At 49.9% G+C, this 20134-nt stretch overlaps 2 protein-coding genes across 6 annotated transcripts in view; one reads left to right on the top strand and one right to left on the bottom strand.

Moving 5' to 3' along the window:
• FMNL3 (formin like 3) overlaps nucleotides 1-2019 on the top strand; it is a 78877-nt gene extending 76858 nt beyond the window's left edge. For all 3 annotated transcript variants that reach the window (XM_036761360.1, XM_036761361.1, XM_036761362.1), the window contains one exon: nucleotides 705-2019. Coding sequence is in view for 1 of the 3 variants with exons in the window: in XM_036761361.1 (XP_036617256.1) it covers nucleotides 705-760 (56 nt within the window). In the remaining 2 variants the exon portion in view is untranslated. The remainder of the gene's footprint in view (nucleotides 1-704) is intronic.
• A 372-nt stretch (nucleotides 2020-2391) lies between these two features.
• On the bottom strand, nucleotides 2392-19458 carry PRPF40B (pre-mRNA processing factor 40 homolog B). 3 transcript variants are annotated; one of them, XM_036759785.1, is made up of 26 exons: nucleotides 19279-19458; nucleotides 13501-13581; nucleotides 12471-12614; nucleotides 11894-11959; nucleotides 11177-11204; nucleotides 10914-10939; nucleotides 10699-10809; nucleotides 10259-10331; nucleotides 10072-10096; nucleotides 9665-9841; nucleotides 9323-9437; nucleotides 9163-9227; nucleotides 8547-8711; nucleotides 8322-8430; nucleotides 7805-7955; nucleotides 6855-6988; nucleotides 6259-6373; nucleotides 6017-6108; nucleotides 5617-5733; nucleotides 5033-5170; nucleotides 4753-4839; nucleotides 4423-4509; nucleotides 4091-4265; nucleotides 3532-3593; nucleotides 3191-3337; nucleotides 2392-3055 (listed from the first exon to the last, which is right to left on the bottom strand). In XM_036759785.1, exons 1-26 carry the CDS (start codon nucleotides 19279-19281, stop codon nucleotides 2963-2965), a joined length of 2586 nt encoding a protein of 861 aa, XP_036615680.1. In that variant the 5' UTR covers nucleotides 19282-19458; the 3' UTR covers nucleotides 2392-2962. The 3 variants fall into 3 exon arrangements, with proteins under 3 accessions (XP_036615680.1, XP_036615679.1, XP_036615681.1); XM_036759784.1 differs by having other exon boundaries at nucleotides 10211-10331; nucleotides 19279-19320; XM_036759786.1 differs by lacking the exon at nucleotides 19279-19458 and adding an exon at nucleotides 16073-16706 and having other exon boundaries at nucleotides 2963-3055; nucleotides 10211-10331.
• Nucleotides 19459-20134: the final 676 nt, after the last annotated feature.

Below are 20134 nucleotides of genomic sequence, written 5' to 3' on the forward strand. Positions count from 1 at the left end.
GGAGATGTCCGCTGCATGACTCAGATCCCAGCTGTTAAGATCACTCTCTGTCCCTGCCTGTCCCTCTGCTCTGGGCACTACTTTTTTCCCTGCATGCTTTCTTATGATTGGGCCTCATGGGGGGGAACAGCATCTCTTCTACCAGTGCTGTCATGGCTTCTTTGAAACTCTGAGGAAAAAGGGTCTTAAATTCTAGGGTTGGGACTTTGGAGCTATGTCACAGGAGATAGCATCAGGAAGTTTCTTTTGACTGGTGAGGCAGAGGGGCCTAGTGGCCAAAGGCAAGCATTGTATTGGGTGGACAAGGGAGTTAGGGACCCATGGTTTAACATAATAGCTTCCATCTGGAAGAACAGATAGATGCCTTCTTGCTGTCATGGTCCCTGGCATCTATTCTGTGCGTGGGATTTCCTTACTGATTCTGTCTCTTAATACTCTCTTGTTTCTGTCCAGTGGCAAGAACGATTCTCCCTAGTTCTACTGTCCTTTAACCATAAAAATTCCTCAGTAGTCTCTATACTACTTCTTCATCTAACGCTGGTCCATCCTGGCCTGTTGGTCTGCTTAACAAGGTAACAGCCCCCTGAACCCCTATAGAATCTAGTGAGACTTGTCTGTAGGGGAGTGGGGATCAAATGTATGCTTCTGAAGGTGGCACACCTTTGCCATGGCCTGCTTGGTAAGATGCTTCTCTCCATCCACAGGCCTGCACCACTGGGCCTGGAGCTATGCCCCGGCCCGAGCCCCAGGTCCCCACTGAGGCATCAATCACGGAGAAGGAAGCACTTCAGGCCCTCAAGCTCGTCTCTGCAAGTTGAAGGGGTTTGATCCGGAGCCTTGGAACTGGCAGTGGCTCCCAAGCTGGGACTGCCACATTTATCCCCTCACTTCCTGTTCCCATCCCAGGCCTTGAGACTGGCTTCCCATTGGCTTCTGGTCCAGAAAGGGAGACAGTAGTCATCTTCCCTGTGGGAAACAGATTCCCCAGGCTGAGTCCCTGCCCAGGACCGAGGAACTATGCATTGTCTTTTACTGCACTTTGCTCGTAAGGCCTCTAACCACCTGCCCTGCTAGGGCATTCTTAATCCCTTCAAGGCAGCTCAGCCCCTTGTTAGGAGTGGGCACAGCCCCTAGCAGGATCAGGGTGAAGATGTCAGCTTTAGCACTTCCTGAGAGCTTAGGCTCAGGGCCCTAGGCCTCAACCCAAGGGCATGAAAAAGAGAAGGAACAAGCAGTAGTGGATAGATCCTGATTGGAGGAAAGGCAGAGACAAAGCCCAGAGTATGAGCTGATGGGGAGAAAGTCCTAGAGTTATTTTGGGTTTAGATGGCTGCCAGAGCACTGGGGGCTGAGAATAATATTCCTCCAGTGCTTGGGGCCCTGCCCAGGCTAATAAGTAGGGTAGGTTGTTAGGCCAACTTCTGGGCTCATCAGTATTGGTGGTGGAGGCTTTTGTACTTGTCCAAATCTGGTCACTGCCTGACCTCTGAGTGGAGACCAAGGACAGAGCTGGGGAATGAGGAAATAATTGGGATTGCCTGACCTATTGAAGGTAAAGAGGGGAGGCATCTACAGCAGCAGGCTAAACATTGGAATAGACCAGACCTGTGATTTTCTAGTGAGGAAATTGCTAATTTAGATCTGCACCTGTTTTGCAACTTAAAAGTCTTGAGTGGCAGAGGCCCTGGGAAAGTAAATGACTTGTCACAGTCACGCAGCCAGTAAAGAACAGTCAGACGAAGGTCTTGCCTTACTGCCTCTGTAAGCTAAGTGTTAAGGGAAGAAAACAACAGAAAAGCCTATGCACTGCTTTGCCAGGTTAGGGCTTTCTGTTTGAGCCAAATATCTCCTACTTGTCCTAGCTCCCTCCCTTTTTCTATCCCCTGGAAGGGAATGTAGGTTATCCATCCTGTTTTGTATATGGAAAGCATCCCATCCCTACTTGTCTTGTGTGTCTGTGTATATATCTCTGTCTATCTATATATGCTCCCCAAACGCCAACAAAAGCTTAGAGCATCACTGTGTGTCTGAGTTCTTTACACTCAGGGTTGTGGGTTGGCCCAGGGATGTGGTATTAGGGGCAGTACCCTAGAGTCCTTGGAGCACAAACTTCTTTCTGCTCAACACAAAATAAGTGGTGAGAAGCACGAGCCCGTTAACAAGGAACTGAGGCTATGGATGGCTGACTCCAAATGGTGCCTTGGTCTGGCCATAGGGTTTGAGATGCAAAGTAGCACGTTAGGTTGGTCCATGATGCAATACTCCCCCCTGCTGGCTTTAGATGGTATAGCATCCTTGAGTCTGTAGGTCACATTCTAGACTTATTGACCAAACCCTCTCTTCCTCTCCCCTGCCACCCCGCCTTAACCATTTAAAGACAGGAGTCTGTAGCCATGTTATAAATATTATCATTATTAATCATTAAAAAAAACACTGAGTTCCCAGGTTGGAGAGAGGAAGAGGTAGCGCCATTGGGCCAGGGTAGGAGGGGTAAGGGGTAGAGAGCTATTTTGAATCGCCTAGAATGTCTCCCTCCTCCCCCCCTTCCCAACTGGCTCAGTGCCCATTGGCAGACTGCAATTCTCTCACACAATAACCCTTCCTAGGGAAAGAGGTAATGACAAGTAGTAGTGGCACAACTCCCCCCTACCGTACCTCCTGTCATATTGGCGCTGCCTAACCCCATCAGGCCTGGACAAGGGAGTAGGGGTGATGCCAGGGACTATACTGGATGTCCAAGATGATAAGGGGCGGGGGGACTTCTGAAGAGCAGCTGGGGCAACCTTATAGTGCTGATGCTGGTCTCTGGAGGGGTTTTGCCAAACAGGAACAGGGTGCTTTAGGGACGATGGGCATTGACCAGACTGAGGAAGGAATCCTGGGCTCGGGAGCTTGGCTAACAAGGGTGGTACTAGGAACACAGGCTTCACACAGTCCCACAAGGGGACAGTGAGTATCAGGGTCACTGCTGATCATCCAGCTGCTGCAGAAGTGTCCGGCGGCGCCGTTCCAGTTCCCCTTCACTCAGCTCACTCTCTGATGTGTCCCAGCCTGTCTGTAAGGGCAAAGGCACTGACTGACTGGTGACCCTAAGCTGTTAGGGCACAAGCTGACCACAAGCAGAGAAAGCACCGCATGGTACGATGGTAAAAACGCAGAGAGCCCTGATGGGGGATCCCTGCCCCCTCACCTTCTCTTTCTTAAGTCCAAGGCCAGGGGACCGATTCCGGGGCTCTGGCCTCCGGGCCTCCCTCTCTTTGTCCCGTTCTCGTTCTTTCTCTTCCATCTCCTTGCTTCCTTTCTCTTTCTCTCGCTCTATTTCACTCTCGGGACTGTTCTGTAAGACCACACCACATTAATTGCTCAGTTCCTAGTGAAGGGCAGGAATGAAGGGAAGCCCAAAGAGAAGACACAGAAACTGAGTCTAGGGCAGGAAAGGTGGTCTGGCTCCAGGGGGAGGAGCCAGAGGCACAAAGGATTTACTACTGAGAACCACTGCCCCTGAGCCTGCAGTCCCCCTTCCCCATTTACCGACTTGTGCCTCTTCTTCTTGCCTTTCTTCTTCGGCTTCTTAGACTTCCGGAAGCCATGATCTAGGTTTGGAAGAGGGTGGCTCAGTATCCCCAACCTCTCTTAGGGCCATCTCATCCTTCTCCCTGCCTCCAGGAAGAATGTTCCTACAGCCATTCCAGAGATGGGTCCTTCTAACCCTAAAATGTCTCTAGTGAGGCCTCTCAGTCCCATTTCTTCATTTGTTTCACCCATATATAGTAGTAAAGTTCCTTCTGCCTTCTAACCTCAGATTGTCCTATGCAGTCTTGGCCCATCCTCCCTTTCCAACCGTCAATAATAACAAACTCACATTCATATAGTGTTTTAAGGTTTACAAAGTGTTCTACCCTCAGGGGATCTAAAAAAACAGTGAGCCTTCTCCCCTGAATGAATTCCACAGCATGGAACCCTGTCATTGGTTCCCTCCTTCAGCTTTCTCTTCCACTGACAAACATCTTTTTTATTCCCCCTTTTATTTCATACAGCTATTCCTAGGGTTCTCTACTCCCCCACAATAGGCTCTATTAAGTGACTTTGCCTGCTCCAAGAGGGGGGCGGCTGGAGGGAGAGCCCCGGCCCCCAAGAGGGCCACCCCCACTCTCAGCTGAATCGAGTGAAGATGAGGGTTCAGAGCCTGACTCAGAGGGATTCCATTTTCTTCGTTTGGAGGGCCGAAGAAGGGGTAGTTGCTCATCCTCTTCAGATTCAGAGCCCTGGAGAGAGAGAAGGGAAGGAAAAGGCCCTCAGAAAACCTGAAGCGGGAAAGGAGAAGGGTGGTAGACAAATAAGAATATTTGTCCTACTTTCTAAACAATCCCTATCCCACCCGCTGAGTTTTTGCCTCGTCCCACACGTTTTCCAATAACTCACCGAGGGTGAATGCGATCGCTTTCGATGATGTTTCTTGCCCTTTTTGCCGTGTTTTCTGCCTTTGATGTGAAAGTGCTGGTATTCACTCTGATGGAGAAGGAGGAAGAGAGAAGCTCGAGAAATACCTCTCCTCTGTGTCACAATGACCTTTCAGCCTTAGGACATGTTCTCATTCACTTACAGCACCTACCCACCCATCTCCCCGTCTAGTTCCCTGAAAGGCTTTGAGGATAAGAAGTTACTCAGATTAGCCTTGGCAAGGTCAGGGGTAAGGGCAGAGCCGGAGAACCAGAGAAAGACAACACAGGCAATGCTTTTCGCTGCCCTCACCTGTAAGAACTCTCGGAAGAGGCGTATCCGCTCTGACTCCAGAGTGATCTGTTCAAAGGCAGAGTCACACACGAAGCGCTCTCGGACCTTGTTGGAGGAAATAACAGAGCCAAGCATATAGATGAGAGCGCAGAGATTCAAGATCAAGCAAAGATTGGTGGAGGCAGAAAACGTGAATAAGGGGCTGGAGACCGAATCGATATCTTTGAAACAAGGAGGCATCTTGGAAGTCATGTGATATAACCTCATGGAAAGTCTGGTGTCCAGTTAGCTTCCTCACCTCCTCCCAGCCAGTGCCAGGCTCCAGGGCAGGGGCAGCTTGCCTCAGCATGCTCCGAAAGGCAGCTTCCCTACGCCGAAGTCTCCGTGCTTCCTCCTTCTCCCTCTCCCGCTCTCGGGCCTCTGCTTTCTCTAGGAGCTGAAGGTGTAAAAGATACCGAATAGGGTCACTTAAGATTCCTAGCCAGGCAAAGCCTGGAGGGGCACGCAGAAGCATCATTTGGGGGAAGAAAAAGGAGGGGCAACAAAAGTAGGGGGTGGGAAAAGGTGTAAGAGGTATAAGGCAGGGTCTCCTTTCCCATCTATCACAACTCATGAGGGGCCTGGGCTCACCTCTGGGAATCTGGGCTCCTCCCACTCGCTCAAGCTACTGGGAACCACAAGCCCTGAAATGCAGCTGCCTCAAAGATGAGTATATGAGAATGGGCAATAGGAAGGAAGAGGACTAGAAAGTATTTGACAGTTGTGCCCCAGCCTTGCCCCGAGAAAACAACTCTTTCTCATTTCATCTTTCACAACCTAATTAACTTCAACTGTCCTGTCCTTGGCCCCCATTTTGCCCCTACCCCAACCCTGCCCCCTCACGCTGTTGAAGGTCAGCTTGATATTGCCAGCGTCCAGTGCAGCAGCCCTCTTGTCAAAGCTGATAACATGTGCAAAGTCCTCAAAGGCTGTGTTCACTTCCACACTGAAACCCCGATCCTATCGGTTAGGTAGACAGAGGGCATGGAATTAAAAACTAGGCTGATATGCTGGTCCAAAGTTGGCCAAAGACTGCTGAGAAGGGCCCTTTCCCCCTCAAAATACCTCCTCTGCCCAATTCCTGAAACTCCACATTAAGAGCTTTATTCCTTTGTCTTAAGGCTTTGCACCCCTGCTAAAAAAAAGTACCCCCAAGAAGGATCCCTTAAAGCATTATTAGTTTACAATTTACTTGGTAAGTTAGAATTGGGTCAGCTCTAACACATTCCCAGGTCCCTCTTACCTTAAGGATGTCCTTAATGATTTTCTTCTCATCATGGAATCTGGCCTTCAGATCCTCTACATAAAACTTGAAGAGATCCAGAGGAGTGGAGCCTGCAGAGGAGGCAGGGAGGGGGGAGGGGGCCCGGCTGGTGGCACCTTCCTGAGGTCTAGGGAATGAAGTTAAGGGCAGGGCAAGGGAGAGGTGGTGCAGAGAACCGGTCAGGGGCAGGGAGCCGGGGAGGGAAAGCCCGGCTGCCTTACCCGGCTGGCCCAGCATGTTGGCAAAGCGGGCATCGGTGCTGACCGCTGGGTACAGCTCCATCCAGGTAGACATGGAGTGCAGCTGCCCTGTCTCGTGCAGCTCGTCCAGGAAGGTCTGAGCAGGGAAAGGCCAGTTATGGGGACAGGGACAGAGACAGAGAGAGATGAGGAGATTGAGAGAGAAATGGAGATAGATAAGAGGAGGTAAGGGGAGAAAGATGGGAAAACAGGTAGAGAGAGGATACCTAGAGGGTGAAATGCAGAGGTAGAGAGGGAAGGAAATTTGAAACCTGTCTGAACCTCACACACCCCCACCAGCTCCCTGTAAGCACATCCCCCACCTTGCCACCCGGAGATTACCAACAGCCCATCAAAGACTCCCACTGCCTATAAAGTGCTCCCCTTGTTCTAAGCCCATGGTCTTTGGTGCTTATGTGGGCCTCTGCTTCTAGAGAAGCTGAAACAGCAAGAACAAAGTTGGGGGTACAGGGGGATCCAAAGAGCAGAAGGAGCAGAGCAAGAAGCAAAGCAGTAGCTTGAAGGTTCCCAGGGGTCAGATGTAGGGTCCATGCCCATCGTGAGGCCAAGAGGGCTACCTGGAAGGCTTCTCGGTTCTTGCGATGCTGGCGCCTCTCCCGAAGTCGTGCCCGTTCACGCTCTTCCTCTTCCTCTCGCTCCAGTGCTCGGATATGCTCCTCAAAGCAGATCAGCGCATCCTCCTTGTCCATGTCTGCCCGCAGGGAGCAGGCTCAGCAGACATTGCAGGGAGGTAGAGGGCACCCTCTTAGAACCCAGCACCCCCAGTACTACAAGGATGCTATCCCCACTGTTTCCCAAGGGCACCCAGGGTGGGGAAAAGTGAGACCCCAAGAGGTGGCAGTGACAACAGGGAAGGGTCTGGGGGGAAAGGCCATTGGGGTGGAAAGGAACTGTTCATACATGAAAAAAAGTCCAGGTATTTGACCCTGTAAGAGGGGCTGGAGCAAAACAGTAATAGCAGTGACTGAAGGGGCTTCACATAAATTAGTAGGATGTTTTTATGGAACTGGTTTAAGGCTTTGCCACTCCAGAATGTGGTACTTGTCATATCATCAGGATATTTGCCAACAGCAGTTTGTATTAGGTGTGGCTAATAGGGTCCATATTGTTAAGCCAAGTTAAGATTATATTCATCTGAGCTACAAAAATCATCATCATTCAAGTATTCTTGAATGTCCCAACCTAAGGCTCTTCCTACTAGGCCACATTGCCTTCAGGGCCATAGTGAATCTCCATGGAAGGGAGAAGGATGTCCCAGGGTATCTTGGAAAGAATTTGGGAGCCCTGGAGTCCAGGCAAGTACAGGGGAATCTCAGAGGGTCTGAGGGCACTAGGGATATGGAGGGTGCTGGGAGTCCCAGGAAGTGCAGGACATTAGGGGCTCCTGAGAAGTCCAAGATAAATATAAGAGGTTCAAGGGAAAGAGGGCCAGGTGGATTCCAGGGGTCCCAGGAGGTCCTTGGGGAAGGGGGAGGGGCATGTAGGGGTGTCGAGGCCCTGGGCTCACTCTGCAGCTGGTGGTCCTGGGCAAAGCTGGGGTTGTCCATGAGGTGCTGTTGAGCTTGGGACCAAGTAGTTTGGAAGCTGACACTGCTCATTCCATCCAGGATGCTCTTTAGAGCCTGGATATTGCGGCGACGCAGTTGTTTAGCCTGCTCCTAAGATGGTGAAAGAGGAGGGAACCATTAGAAAATATGTCTAGGAGAGAGGAAATGGGAAACCCTAGATGGACAGATGGGTGGGTTGGGGGCCAGGAGACATAGGGATAGAGACCAACAATTTATTTTCCCAAGATGGATAGCATGCTCTGCTTGGGACCACAAAGGATGGAAACTAAAAAGGCTTTGGTGGATACTATGAGATACATGGGCTGGAGGCTGTCCAAAACACACTTATGGCCTATGCAAAATATAATACAAATGAGCAGCCATTACTTTTGAGTCGAGACCTAGAAGAGGACTGGAGAAGGACTAGAAAAACTAGAATGAAAAGGTGTTGGAAGGATCTCAGCTGATAAATGTTACCTTCTCCTTCTTGGCAAGGAAGAAGAGGACATCATCATATATTTCCTTACGGTCCCGCTCAGGTACTACAGCCCAAACTTCCAGTTCCCCAAACGTTTGCTCAGCTCGCCTAGAGTTATGCAGGTAGAATTAAGATGGCAGAAGGCACTGTCCCTCTGAAACAGTACGATCTAGATACAGTTCATCCCCTGGGAATGCCCCAGCTTTGCACCCCTGGACCCTCACCGGTATCGGGTGGTAGAGGTCATACGGTCATGCTGTTCCAGAAAGTGCTGAAGGGTCTGCTTGGCCTCTTTGGCCCTCAGACGGGCCTCTTCCTTTTCTTCTTTCTCCCGCTGTGCTTTGTAGGCATTGAATGCCTGTTTTTTCTCACTTAGTTTTGGCAGAGCACTGGGATGGAGAATACAGGGTTTGGGTAAGTCAGCCCAAACCACCTGCATTGCAACTTGCAACTCAGGAAGCACTAGCAATTGACCCAATAGTAGGTATGAAATCATCCAGTAGCAGGGGCCATGAGGGGAAGGGGACACGTGGAGGGCTGAGGTACTGAGGGTAGGGATGCCCATTCATTTCAGTGGTGATAAGCCTTTGCCAGGTCCAATCCCCTTAGTCCCCATAATCCTACCTCCCATCTCTGAATATTTCCTTTTTATCACCCACATCTCCTGGGTGTCTCAGTCTTCTTTTATCCCCTCTCCTGCCCATCCCAGGCTATTACCTTCCTGACTCTTGCCCATTCCAATCCCTGAAGGGAACGAGCATCTCTCCAAGTTTCCCCAGCCCTCTTGTTCCCACAGATAGGGTTTAGGGGATGTCTTGACTCCCCCTCCCCAAGCCCTACCTGTAGCGAGGGTCAGTGACCACCATCTTCATGGCTTGTTCCCATGAAGCATTGGAGGGGACAGCCTGGAATTGAGAAGGTGGGTGATTAAGGGTTGTAAACTTTCACAAATTCTCCCTAGCCCTTAGCTGAGAAATCTTCTCATACAGAGTTGTAGTACCTTGTCCCTTAGCAATTCCTTGAATGCCTGCTTTGCCTTTTCTCGGTTGCTCCAGCTGAAGCTTGACCTCTCTGGCTCGAGCTTTGGCTCTTCCTCCTCCTGCCGCCTAGCAGCACTGGGAACCAGATAGGATTCAGCCCAAATACCCTCATCATACCCCTACCCTCCAGCCTCTGGGTATCCTGCTCCCCTCCTCCAGGGCATACCCTGGGATCCAGGTACTGTTCTAGATCCCTGGCAGAGGCACCAAGGTTGAGGATGCTGGACACACAGAAGAAGGTAGAGGATGGCAGATATGCCTCAGGGGACTAGATATAGCTGACTGAAGTGTTGCTAGTTTACCTGCTTGTGCTTTCCTCCTGATGCAGAAGCCCCTGATCCAGAGGCTGGGTAGGTTCTGACAGTTCACAGTCTTCATGCCCACCTGGCTCAGGTTCGATGAGGCCTGAAGGGACTGGGGCCGGTCCAGGAGTAGCAGGAGGTGGCTCAGGCTGTGGCTGTGGCTGTGGCTGCTGCTTCCTGCAATGACCCCAGCAGATAGTAGAGCAGGGGTACAAGATAGGCATGAGGTTAAGGACTAGGGTGATCCTTCTACCATGGGCAAGACCAAGGGCTGAAAATGGACTGTCCTGAAGTGATAAAGGGAGCTCTCTCCACATATATAATAAGAGGTGGGGGGCTCATTCAATACTTCATACCCAAGGCTCCCACCAAGCCCACTGGCCCTGAGGATAGGTGGCCTCACTCACCCTGCAGCCTCCTGTTTGACCAAAGCTGCAATTAGGGAAGAGAGTGTGTGGGTCAGAGCACAGAGAGGGCAGGGGCTCCTGGTGCCCCCTACACCAGAGCCCCCAACCCAGCCCCCACCCTGCCCCTCAGACCCCTCACCCTCCAGTTCATCCAGGTCCTTAGGCCGGGTCCACCGGGACTCCTTACTCTGGTTGTTGTAGTAGTAGGGTTTGCCAGTGTCTGACTTGTACTCTTTCCAGGGGCACTGAGACAACAGCAACTGTAGGAGTATGGTAGGAATTCAGGGATGAGGTATGCATCAGAAAACGTAGGGGGTGGTACTCTTTAAAGGATGTTAAGGGAACCATCAGAGTGGAAACATGAGTGATTATTAAAAGGCGAGCCAGGTTCAGAGAGCAGACTTCCTACCCAATTAGTGGCTACACTGAAGACTTGGGTCCATAATATGCATGCTCAAGGAAAAGAAGGAATATGTGTTCAGAGAGCTAAAGCTATCCAGTCATAATGGTGTGTCACACATACAAATGGGTCAAGGAGATTAAAACAAAAGTTGAGACAAGCATGAAGATCACAGATATGGAGGGGTCAGGGCTGTGGTGGCAGCCAAGGACTCAAAGCTCCTTCACCTCAGCTTTGGACTTGAGGACGCTGGGCTTCTCCCACACAGACTGCTTGTCATCTGCATTGTAGTAGTAGATTCGCCCATCAGGAGCCACATGTTCACTCCACAAAACTCTCTAGGAAGCAGAGAAAGATTTTTCAGGCTCTCCTCCCAATGCCCACCTCTCCCCACTCCTTTGCTCTCAGGCTTCTCTCCTTCAATCCTTCATGGTGCACTCACCGTAGGGTCTGCTCCAGCCACGACAGCTGGAAAAGAAATTGAAAAAAATATCTAAGGCCAAGTTCCAACCCTGGCCCAATACCCCCCAGATACCTGGTCCCCCATCTTCCCACCCCTACCGATGCCCACCCTGGCCCAGTCAACACCCCAAATTCCCTGGTACCCCAACAGGCATGATCCACGGCAGGTTCCAGACCACCGTCCCCCTCCCCCTAAGCCCCCAACCTCCGAGCCTGGGGGGGCCAAGCCCCCAGAAGACTCACAGCTGGCGGTGTCCACACCTGGGGCCGTCTGCCGAAGAAAGAGGGGGAAGGGTCGGGGCCAAGCCCAGTGGTCCCCAGGACCCTAGGTCCTGGGGGAAGGGGAAGCAGGCCAGGCCAGGACCCAGGTGTCTTGGCTTTTAAGTGTTTGTACTTCTTAACCGGTTCCCTCCACCCCCAATAGCTGGAACCTTGGGATACCAGGGGCAAATCCCACAGATGCTTCTTTCTTCTCTTTCCTTGGGTGGAAATGCTTTGAACAATCAAATCCCGTGTCTCATTTCCCTCACTGGCAGACACAAACCCCGCATCCTGCCCTGGCAACTTGATTTCCTATTGGCACTGATAGGCACCAAAAGAATGAGTAGGATGCAGTTTGACAATGCCGCCTCCTTCAATGGCATTAGCGTGTATCCAAGTGGGTGTTTGTGAATGTGAAAAGCAATGTGCATTATGTATATATGCACATCTAGTGAAATAGGAGAGCAGAAGAAAATGTATGTGACTTCAGGGTGATGGGGAATTTATGCAACTAAATCTGCAGTTCGTAAGCATACATGAGGTGACTGAGAGGGAAAGTTGATGGATGAGGATGTGAACAGAGAAAGTAAGAGAGGTAAAGTGAAGAGAGAGGGTGAGGGGAATTACCCCTTGCTTTCAGTCAGACCCAAAAGGCTGCAGGACAAAGCTCAGATGCCTAGGGGGCCCCCCAACGCTTACCGCTGCAGTGACCGGCACCGCGGGCATCAGCATCCCTGGCATCATGGGTGGTACCATCCCTGGTATCTGAGCACAAACAAGGCAAGAACCAGCCACAGATGTCAGGATGGACATGGACTGGGTCCCAAATGAGGCAGGGGGGGCAGGGAGACAGGCCATCACTTAGAGCATTTGGCACAGGAAGTCTTGGTCCTTGGACTCTCAGCCCAAGCTGACAGTTCTAATCAATCATTCAGCAGTAAAAGCTGCACGAGTGTGCCCCACCCCTTCCCAATTCCCAAGATGCTTTTGTTTTCCAGTGTTCCCTAGAGAATACCAGTGTCTGCTGTCTATACCCTTAAAGTTTCCCCAGAAAGAGCCCCACAAAAACCCCACAGAGAAAATTCCAAGAGACTGGGTATGTTCAATTTCCATTAGACTCAATGTCTAATTTCTACTAGATTTAGGCCAAGCCCATATAATTTCAACTGAAGTTCTTTCTGCCTTTCCCCCCATTCTCATCCCCACCTTCAGGTAAACTGACGGGCCTAAGAACACCTATTTGTAGTTCCGTAGGATGAAAGGAGAGGAGTATTACCTGTGTAATTGGTGGTGGCCCCCCCATTGGTGGTAGCATCGGGGGCATCATGCCAGGGGGGATGGGAGGGATGGCAGGTGGTCTCTGGTTCATGGGAGGCAGCCCCATTGGGGGGAAGGGCGGAGGGATCCCTGGAGGGGGCATCTGGAAATGAGGGGAAAGGGCACTGAGCAGAGGAGGTATTATCCTAGACATGACTACCTACTCCCACCTCTAGAGTCAGGTGAGGCAGGCAGGAGCCTGGATGCCAACCCCAAACTCAGAATACTTGTGGATGATACATAGTAGGTAGTACCCTCCCTTTCCCTGGCCTGGAAGGTCACCAACAATGACTGTGACCCATAAAGGGGAACTATGGGATTGACATGAGATCTCGCTAGAGTAAAAGGCTCTAAGTCATGCTCTAGGACTAGGCCTAGAATTCCAAAACCCTTATCTAATAAACACTGAAGCCTCTTAGGAAGCATGGGGAAGTGAAATGAAACTGGATGGGGAAAACGAAGTCATAGGGGTGGTCTTCTTTCTAAGATCCTCTTCCCCAAACAGTCCCCCTGAGAAATGGAGACAAGAAGTGGTACCCAGCTTCCCCTAATCATCTGCCTACCTCCCATACCCTCAGGCCTGATTCATGACAATTCAGATGATATGCCAAAATATAAGGAAAATGAGAGAAAAGAAAGGAAAGCTCAGCTCCCTTCTTGCTCCTGTATGCCCTTAGTCCTGTTCACCCTTACAGCCCAACCATGTCCCCATATCAAATGAGGGACTTCTTCCTCACCTTTCCTTCCCTGCCCCCCACCTGTAGTACCTCACTTAGAAGGGGAAAAATCACCCATATTTTAGACATAGAACTTGTCACCAGCTTTATCTCCCATAAACACACCAGGACCCTCCCCTTCTTGTCCCTGGGCCAAGGGGCGGAATGATGCTATAGGAAAACCATGCCCAGGAGGCACCAATGGTCAGGGGAACACAGAGTTGGGGGCTGAAGACGGGAAGGGCCATCCACAGGGAAAGACATTAAACTTACGAAGGGTGGTGGCATCATGGGGGGCCCCGGTGGGAAAGGGGCAGGTGTTGCCAAGGGCCTGGGGCCAGAATCGGGAACCGACTGTTGAGGGAGAAAAAAATGGTCATAGGACCTAGGATAGGTACAGAGATGGGGTTCAGAAATCAGGCAAAAAGGGGGTGAAGGAGGAGCATAACAATTTGGGGAGGATGGACTCCAAGTCAAACCTCCTTTCCTACCCCAAGCTGATATATAGTGATACTTTCTTCTCAAACTAGCCTCATTTCTCCCAGAGCCATGTTGAAAGTGCTATACCAATACAACTTTCAAACCAACAGTTTCCACCACATCAAAAGCCACAGGGGGGTGGTGTTAATAACAAACTGAAGGAACACAGGTGTAAGGCTTTGTACCCCCACCTTAGGGCCTGTTTATGGGAGGAGTGGGAAAGAAGTTGAGGTCAGGGGTTGACGTGGTTCCAGGGCAGAACTGAGGGTCCAGACAGCCCAAGAAGCCCCTGATGCTGCCCAAGTTCCCATTTTCACAAACTGACCACTCAGTATTGGAAAATGTTTCCTGATATCAAAATGCAGGCCCTCCCACTAAACCTGCTTTCCTCTGACCCATTTCCTAGGGGAATGTAGCCCCCACTAAAAATATCTTCACTCTAGTCTCAACTTTGGTCTACCCTTGTCCAAAGGCTTTCATCTTTCGAGGTTCTTCAGCATATTGGGGCTCAGTCTCAGGCAAGGACCTACCAAACTGTGGAAAGACCTGAAGATTCTCCTCTTTAGACTTTCCTGTTATACCGCTGTGTGATCTTTTCTGAATCCACCCAGGTCCTTCTCCTTAACCCTAGCACCTGCCAATTCTTCCTTTTGAACTCTCAATCTTAGCAGACCCCTCATAATTTAGGAGGGTGTTAGGGCACTCTTAATTACTTCACTAAGACATTCAGATGCCCTCTTTGAGACAAGTCTTCAGTACTCCTTTTCCCTCAAGTAGCTAGCCGATGGGAAACAGTGCTCTATTTTTCACTCTAGTACGCCATCTGCTCCTCTATCCCTAACTAATTCAGATGTTGTGCCAGCCCTACCCCTGAAATCTAAAGTGGGAGAAAAGACTAGAAAAGGAAAGCTTAGCCACCTTTGTCCTGTGTCCTGGACACTGCTTATCCCCATGTCCTAACTTCATCCCTTTATTAAGTATCTAGATTTCCTTATCATCTTTCTTCCTCCCAAAGCAACAATGGGAAAGGGAAAATCACAAACTTTAGACACAGCGCTTGTTATCGGCTCCATCCTACCCCACCACTCCCTATAAATACACCAGCATCTCCCTTCCTGTCCCTAATGGGCAAGACAGTGTCATAGGAAGACTATATCAGGGGGCAGTAATGGCCAGGGGAACACAGAGTTGGGGGCTGCAGATGGAAGGGCTATCTGTCCTTGATAAAACAGGATCACAGAAGTCATCTATAATGGAACAGGAATCTTTTCTACCAAAGGAAGTGGTAGAAAATTCTACCAATTCCAACAGGAATCTTTGCTAATAAGGGGGTCATTCAACATCCACTTGAAGGCATTCAGTGATATTAAATTCACTACTTTGGACAGTTCCAATTGTTAGAAAGGGCCCAATAACTTCCCTGCTTAAGAATTATAGTGACTAGCTAATGCCTTCCATAAGAGGGTGTAGTTAGTAGAGGTAGTTAGTTGCTGGGCCTTGGAGTCAGGAAGATGTTGGTTCAAGTACTGCCTCTGATACCTACTGGCTGCGTGAACTTGGGCTAGTCACTTAAATTCTCTGTGTCCCAGGTTAACTCTCTAGACTATAAATTGAAGAGAAGGTGCTGATCTGCATTAGTAGAAGCACTTTCTTACCAAGATCTCCCTACGCCAATGAAATCATAGATACATATATGAATATATTGTATTTACTATTTATATAACTATATATGCCCATATATCTACCCATAACAACTCCATAAATCCTCCCTCTGTATTATTGCTCCTCACAGCTCCGTCACTTCCTTTGAAACCCAAATTAAAACTTACCTCTTCCCAAGGCTTCTTTTTCCCAATAGTTCCATTTCATCCCCATTCCTATATTCACTTAGTACATACTATATTGTGGTATTTTTGTACTTTATATGTTGCTTTGTAATTGGTCCCTAGTTACTTCACATGTATGTCTCTTCCAACAGAAAAATTTCTAGAAGATACAAATTCTTAGGTTCTTTTTAATCCCACAAATAGGGCCTATAGATAAGCGCTCAATGAATACTTAAAATTCTGCCCCATCTCTGTTGGATAGCAAGTTCCCTCAGGATCTGAACAATCCCATCTTTGATGGAGAGCCTAGAATGACGCGGTCCCACTCTCCTTATCTATGGGGCTGGGGCACCAACATATAAAATTTTCAGCCCCATTTATTTCCATCCATTTTCCATTCTTCCCTCATCATTGAGAAGAGGGCCAGGAGAAAATGGGCAGTCATTCCTGTCTACATGGCTTCTTGCAAACAGCTCTAAGGAAAGGCAGGGTTGGAGAAAGAGGGGGAAGCAATAGGTTAGGTGAGAAAGATGGATTACTTATGGATTTCCATTATCCAGAGACCTCATTCCAGGCTGCCAAAATGAGGACTCCCTGGGAAATAAACACAGATAAGCCTTATTAGCACTGTGGTATCCGTGGTCAACATTCCATTATCTGGACTAATGGAGGGCAGCAGAGGCACAGATTAAACAAAAGAAATAATTCACAAGTCTTTGCATTTGATTAAGGAATACAGTGTGAGCTATATATGTACATAAACACACATAAAATAACACACACACACACACGTATAATGTGACAACTTTGCTTTCCTAATTATTTTTCACGGCCTAGGATATTTGGTTGCAGCAGTGCCGACCTGGGGATAGGTAATTCAGAAGAGGTCCTGAAACACAACCATCCATTAATGGGATTAGAAAGGGAAGGAATGTGTTCTGGGGATGGAGGGGTATACGTCAGAACATAAAAATTAATCTGTTTAATGATGTGTTCACAAACACTAACCACTATCAACAGTATCATTTTATACAAAGGATGGCAAATACATGTATGCATACGTATATGTATATACACATATATATCCCTCCGCTTTACACAAAGGATGTGTCCTTTTTTCTAAAACGGAATTAAAAAAAAAAATCAAGGCATACCTTTAAATGCACCAGGAAAAGTCATTATCTAAGTGAATCCTTTTGTAAGGTGAAGAAAAAACCCCGATTTAGAGTTTCATAAATTTAAACTTTCAAAAGTTGTTTTCTTAGACACACTTTTAAAAAACATGCACATTTGTATTTGTTAAAATTATCTGGGCATACTGACTGGCCAAGGTAGTAGGAGATAGTAACAATAAAATATATGGTTGGTTGGGAAAAGTTATTTTGAGATCAAATATGGCATATTGTCTTGGACAATCAAGATAAAAACTTCTGCATAGGGCATTCAACAAGCATTTATGAAATGCCTACTAAGTACTAGGGGCTGATGTTAGCCAAGGCTTGTTTTGGACACCTCCCTGAATGTGGGAGTATATATAGCAAATTTCAGCAAAATTTTCAGAGTTCTCTCTGCGTTTCACATTTTCCCAAACCATATATCCTACGTGTCCCTTCTACTTTCTAACTTCTAAGTACTGTAGAAGTTACACTCATGAGTGGCAGTCTGATAGGAAGTTATATTGAACCATACTAGGTGAGACAGTTATTGAGCTAGAATAAAAAATGCTGGGGTTTCCATCAAATAGATCTTGGGTAAGGGTGAGGAGAAAGGACAGTTGAGCGTCACCCATCTCCAATAATGTGTTTACAGGGGAAGCTGTCAGGAACACCTTCAAGACAACAAATTCATCAAAAACCCACTGCTAAGGGGCAAAGGTGGGGACTCCAAAAAATGAAGGAACAGGAGGGAGAAAGTAAATTGATGGAGGGAACTCCAATAGAGTCATGCCACAGATGGTATTTCTTACAAGGCCAATTCCCCCCATACCTGCCCATGCTCCCCATCTTACTCCTATGACCCTGAGGGAAAGCCAATCTTGAAATCCCAGTGGACCTAGAAAGAACTCAAGAGTCTTATTCAAGCAGACAGGTAATAAGGGCCAGACTAGAAGGTTTCTGGGTCCCTCTGCTCCTACTCTGCCATCTTTCTGGATGGACAGTAGAAGATGGAGATTTGAGGGACTGAAAGTCTCACAAATAAATAGCTGCTTCAAAAGGAGGCAGAATGAAAGCTTCAGGACTCCAAAGTCAACTGCACTGTGGCTCTCCACTTTTACCTAGTTCTAAGTCTCTTCCCATTCTAGGCTGTTCTCCACTCAGCTATCAAGGTTGTTCCTAAAGCCCAAGTCTGATCGCATTACCCCCTCCCCCCAACTTAACAAACTCCACTGGCTCCCTATTACCTCCAGGATCAAATAGAAAATCCTGTTGGACTTTTAAAGCCCTTCCTAACCTGGTCTAGTATCTTACACCTTTTCCCCCTCCATATACTCTGTGATCCAGTGACACTGGTCTCCTTGATGTATGCCTAAGACACTGCATTTCACAAGTTGAGCCTCATGCCTGGAATTCTCTCCCTCCTGGCTTCCTACAAGTCCCAAATAAAATACTACCTCCTTTAAGCAGCTTTTCCAGGTCTCTCTTAACAACAGTACTTTCCCCCTGAGATTATCTTCAATTGATCTGACCTACTTCTATATATCTTATTTGCACATGGTTGTTTGTCCCATTAGATAAGAACTGGTTCTACCTTTCTTCCTATCCCCAACACCTAACACAGAGAAGGCTCTTGATCAACGCTTGCTGACTGACTCCCCCTCCTCCAGTTTCATCCATTTCTGGCTAAAACCCGGCCACTCCGATCGCTTCCTTTTCCACTAAAAGAAGAGGGGTGGGGGTGTTCCCCTCCCCTCTCCATCCCCATTCCTCTCTCCTCCTCCATCACCTGAACCATCTTGGCTGGCTTCGTCGCTCCCACCCCCACCTCTAAGTCTCTTCTTTCCCTCCAGTGACTCTTCTCAAGGCTCGGTCCGAAGGCCTCCTCTGCATCCTCAAACCTCTACCTTGGTTTCTGGTCCCCTTCTCCTTGGCTTCCCTGTCTTCACCCTCTCCCATTTTCTTGACTTTTCACCCCCTGCTCAGGGGTGCCCATATCGGGGCCTCCCCCGCGGGAGGGAAAACAGTCAAGCAGGCAAAGACTGGGGAAGAATGGGGAGGGGATCCTAGGGGAACCCCAGCCCCTGAAGGGCTGGGAAAGGGGGCCAAGGGAAAAGGGGGGAGGGAGAAGGAAAGGGAGGAAGGGGAGGAGTGGAGGAAGGAAGAGGGGAGAGGGGAAGAAGAAAAGGGAGAAGAATGGGGGGGGAGAATGGGGGAGGGGAGGGGGAAAATAACCTGTGACTCCCCGTATTTCCTTCTCTATTTTTGCCTCACGCATCCCCCAGCCCCACTTTTCCAGTCTCTCTCCCCCTTTTGTTGACCCCCCCCTTCCTCTCCCCTCCCCACAGGCCGCCCCCACCCCTACTCTCTCTCCTCTCCTCCCTCTCCCCCGAGCCCCACTGCCGCCCCTCCCCCGTCCCACCCCGATGTCTCCTCGTCCCCAGCCCAGCCTCTCCCCTCAGGTAGGCCTTCGGGACTTTGCGGCCCCCCAGTCCCTCTCCCCCCAGCCCCCACCGCCGACCCGGGCCGCAGGGGGCGCTGTGGGACCGGCCCAACCCCCCCCACCCCCCACCCCCGCACGGGGACGTTACCATGCCAGAGCCTCCGAGCAGCTGGGCCGGCCCGGCCCACCCGCCAGTAAAAGCCTCTCTGATTGGCTGGACCGTGGGCAGGAGGGTGGGACCAGCGGGGTGAGCACCCTTTCAGTGCCGGAGCAGAGGCGGCTTCAGCGAGTCACGCCTCCACTCCTCCCCCCTCTCCCTCTCAGCCCCGCCCCCGCCCCCGCCCAGGATGCTGGCTCGTGCGGGAAGCGCGCGAACAGAGCTCCAGAATGACAGACTGGCAGCCCGTCCGTGGCCACGCCCACCGCCTCCGGCCGCGCAGCCGCCTGGGCGGACCTCCGGGCTGGACTCGGGTGTGAGGCTCCTCCCTCCTGCCGCCTCCTCTTGCCTCCCCACTCCTGCCTCCCTCCCTTCTTCGCTCTCTCTACAGCCTCCGGGACCGAAGTCGTATATTCCTTTTACAGCATCCAAGCTCCGCTGGAAGCCTTTCAGTGACGGGGACCTCAGTACCTCTCCGGACAATCTCTTCCGCTTTGGGCAGTTTAAATTTGGCACAATACCTGGCGCAGAGTCCCCTGGTTCCTGCCTCTCTCCCTCCCTGCCTCTGCAGCGCCCCTGGGACCGAAGTCACTGATTTTCTTACAGCATCCAGGCTCCGCTGGATCCCCTTCCGTGATGGGCACCTCACTACTCATGGAGACAGCTTTAATTCGGCAGAATGCTTGGCACATTAGCACGCATTTAACAATCTAATCTATCCATCCACAGTGATTAGGGAGAGCTTCATTTCCCCCCCTTACCCTGGGATCTCTAGCTGTTTCTCCGGGTGCAACGGAAAACACATTGGATTCGCTCCCAGAGGACCTGGGTTTGAATTCTGGCTCTG

The sequence above is a fragment of the Trichosurus vulpecula genome, chromosome 5, assembly GCF_011100635.1.
Source record: "Trichosurus vulpecula isolate mTriVul1 chromosome 5, mTriVul1.pri, whole genome shotgun sequence".
NCBI classification, from domain to species: domain Eukaryota; kingdom Metazoa; phylum Chordata; class Mammalia; order Diprotodontia; family Phalangeridae; genus Trichosurus; species Trichosurus vulpecula.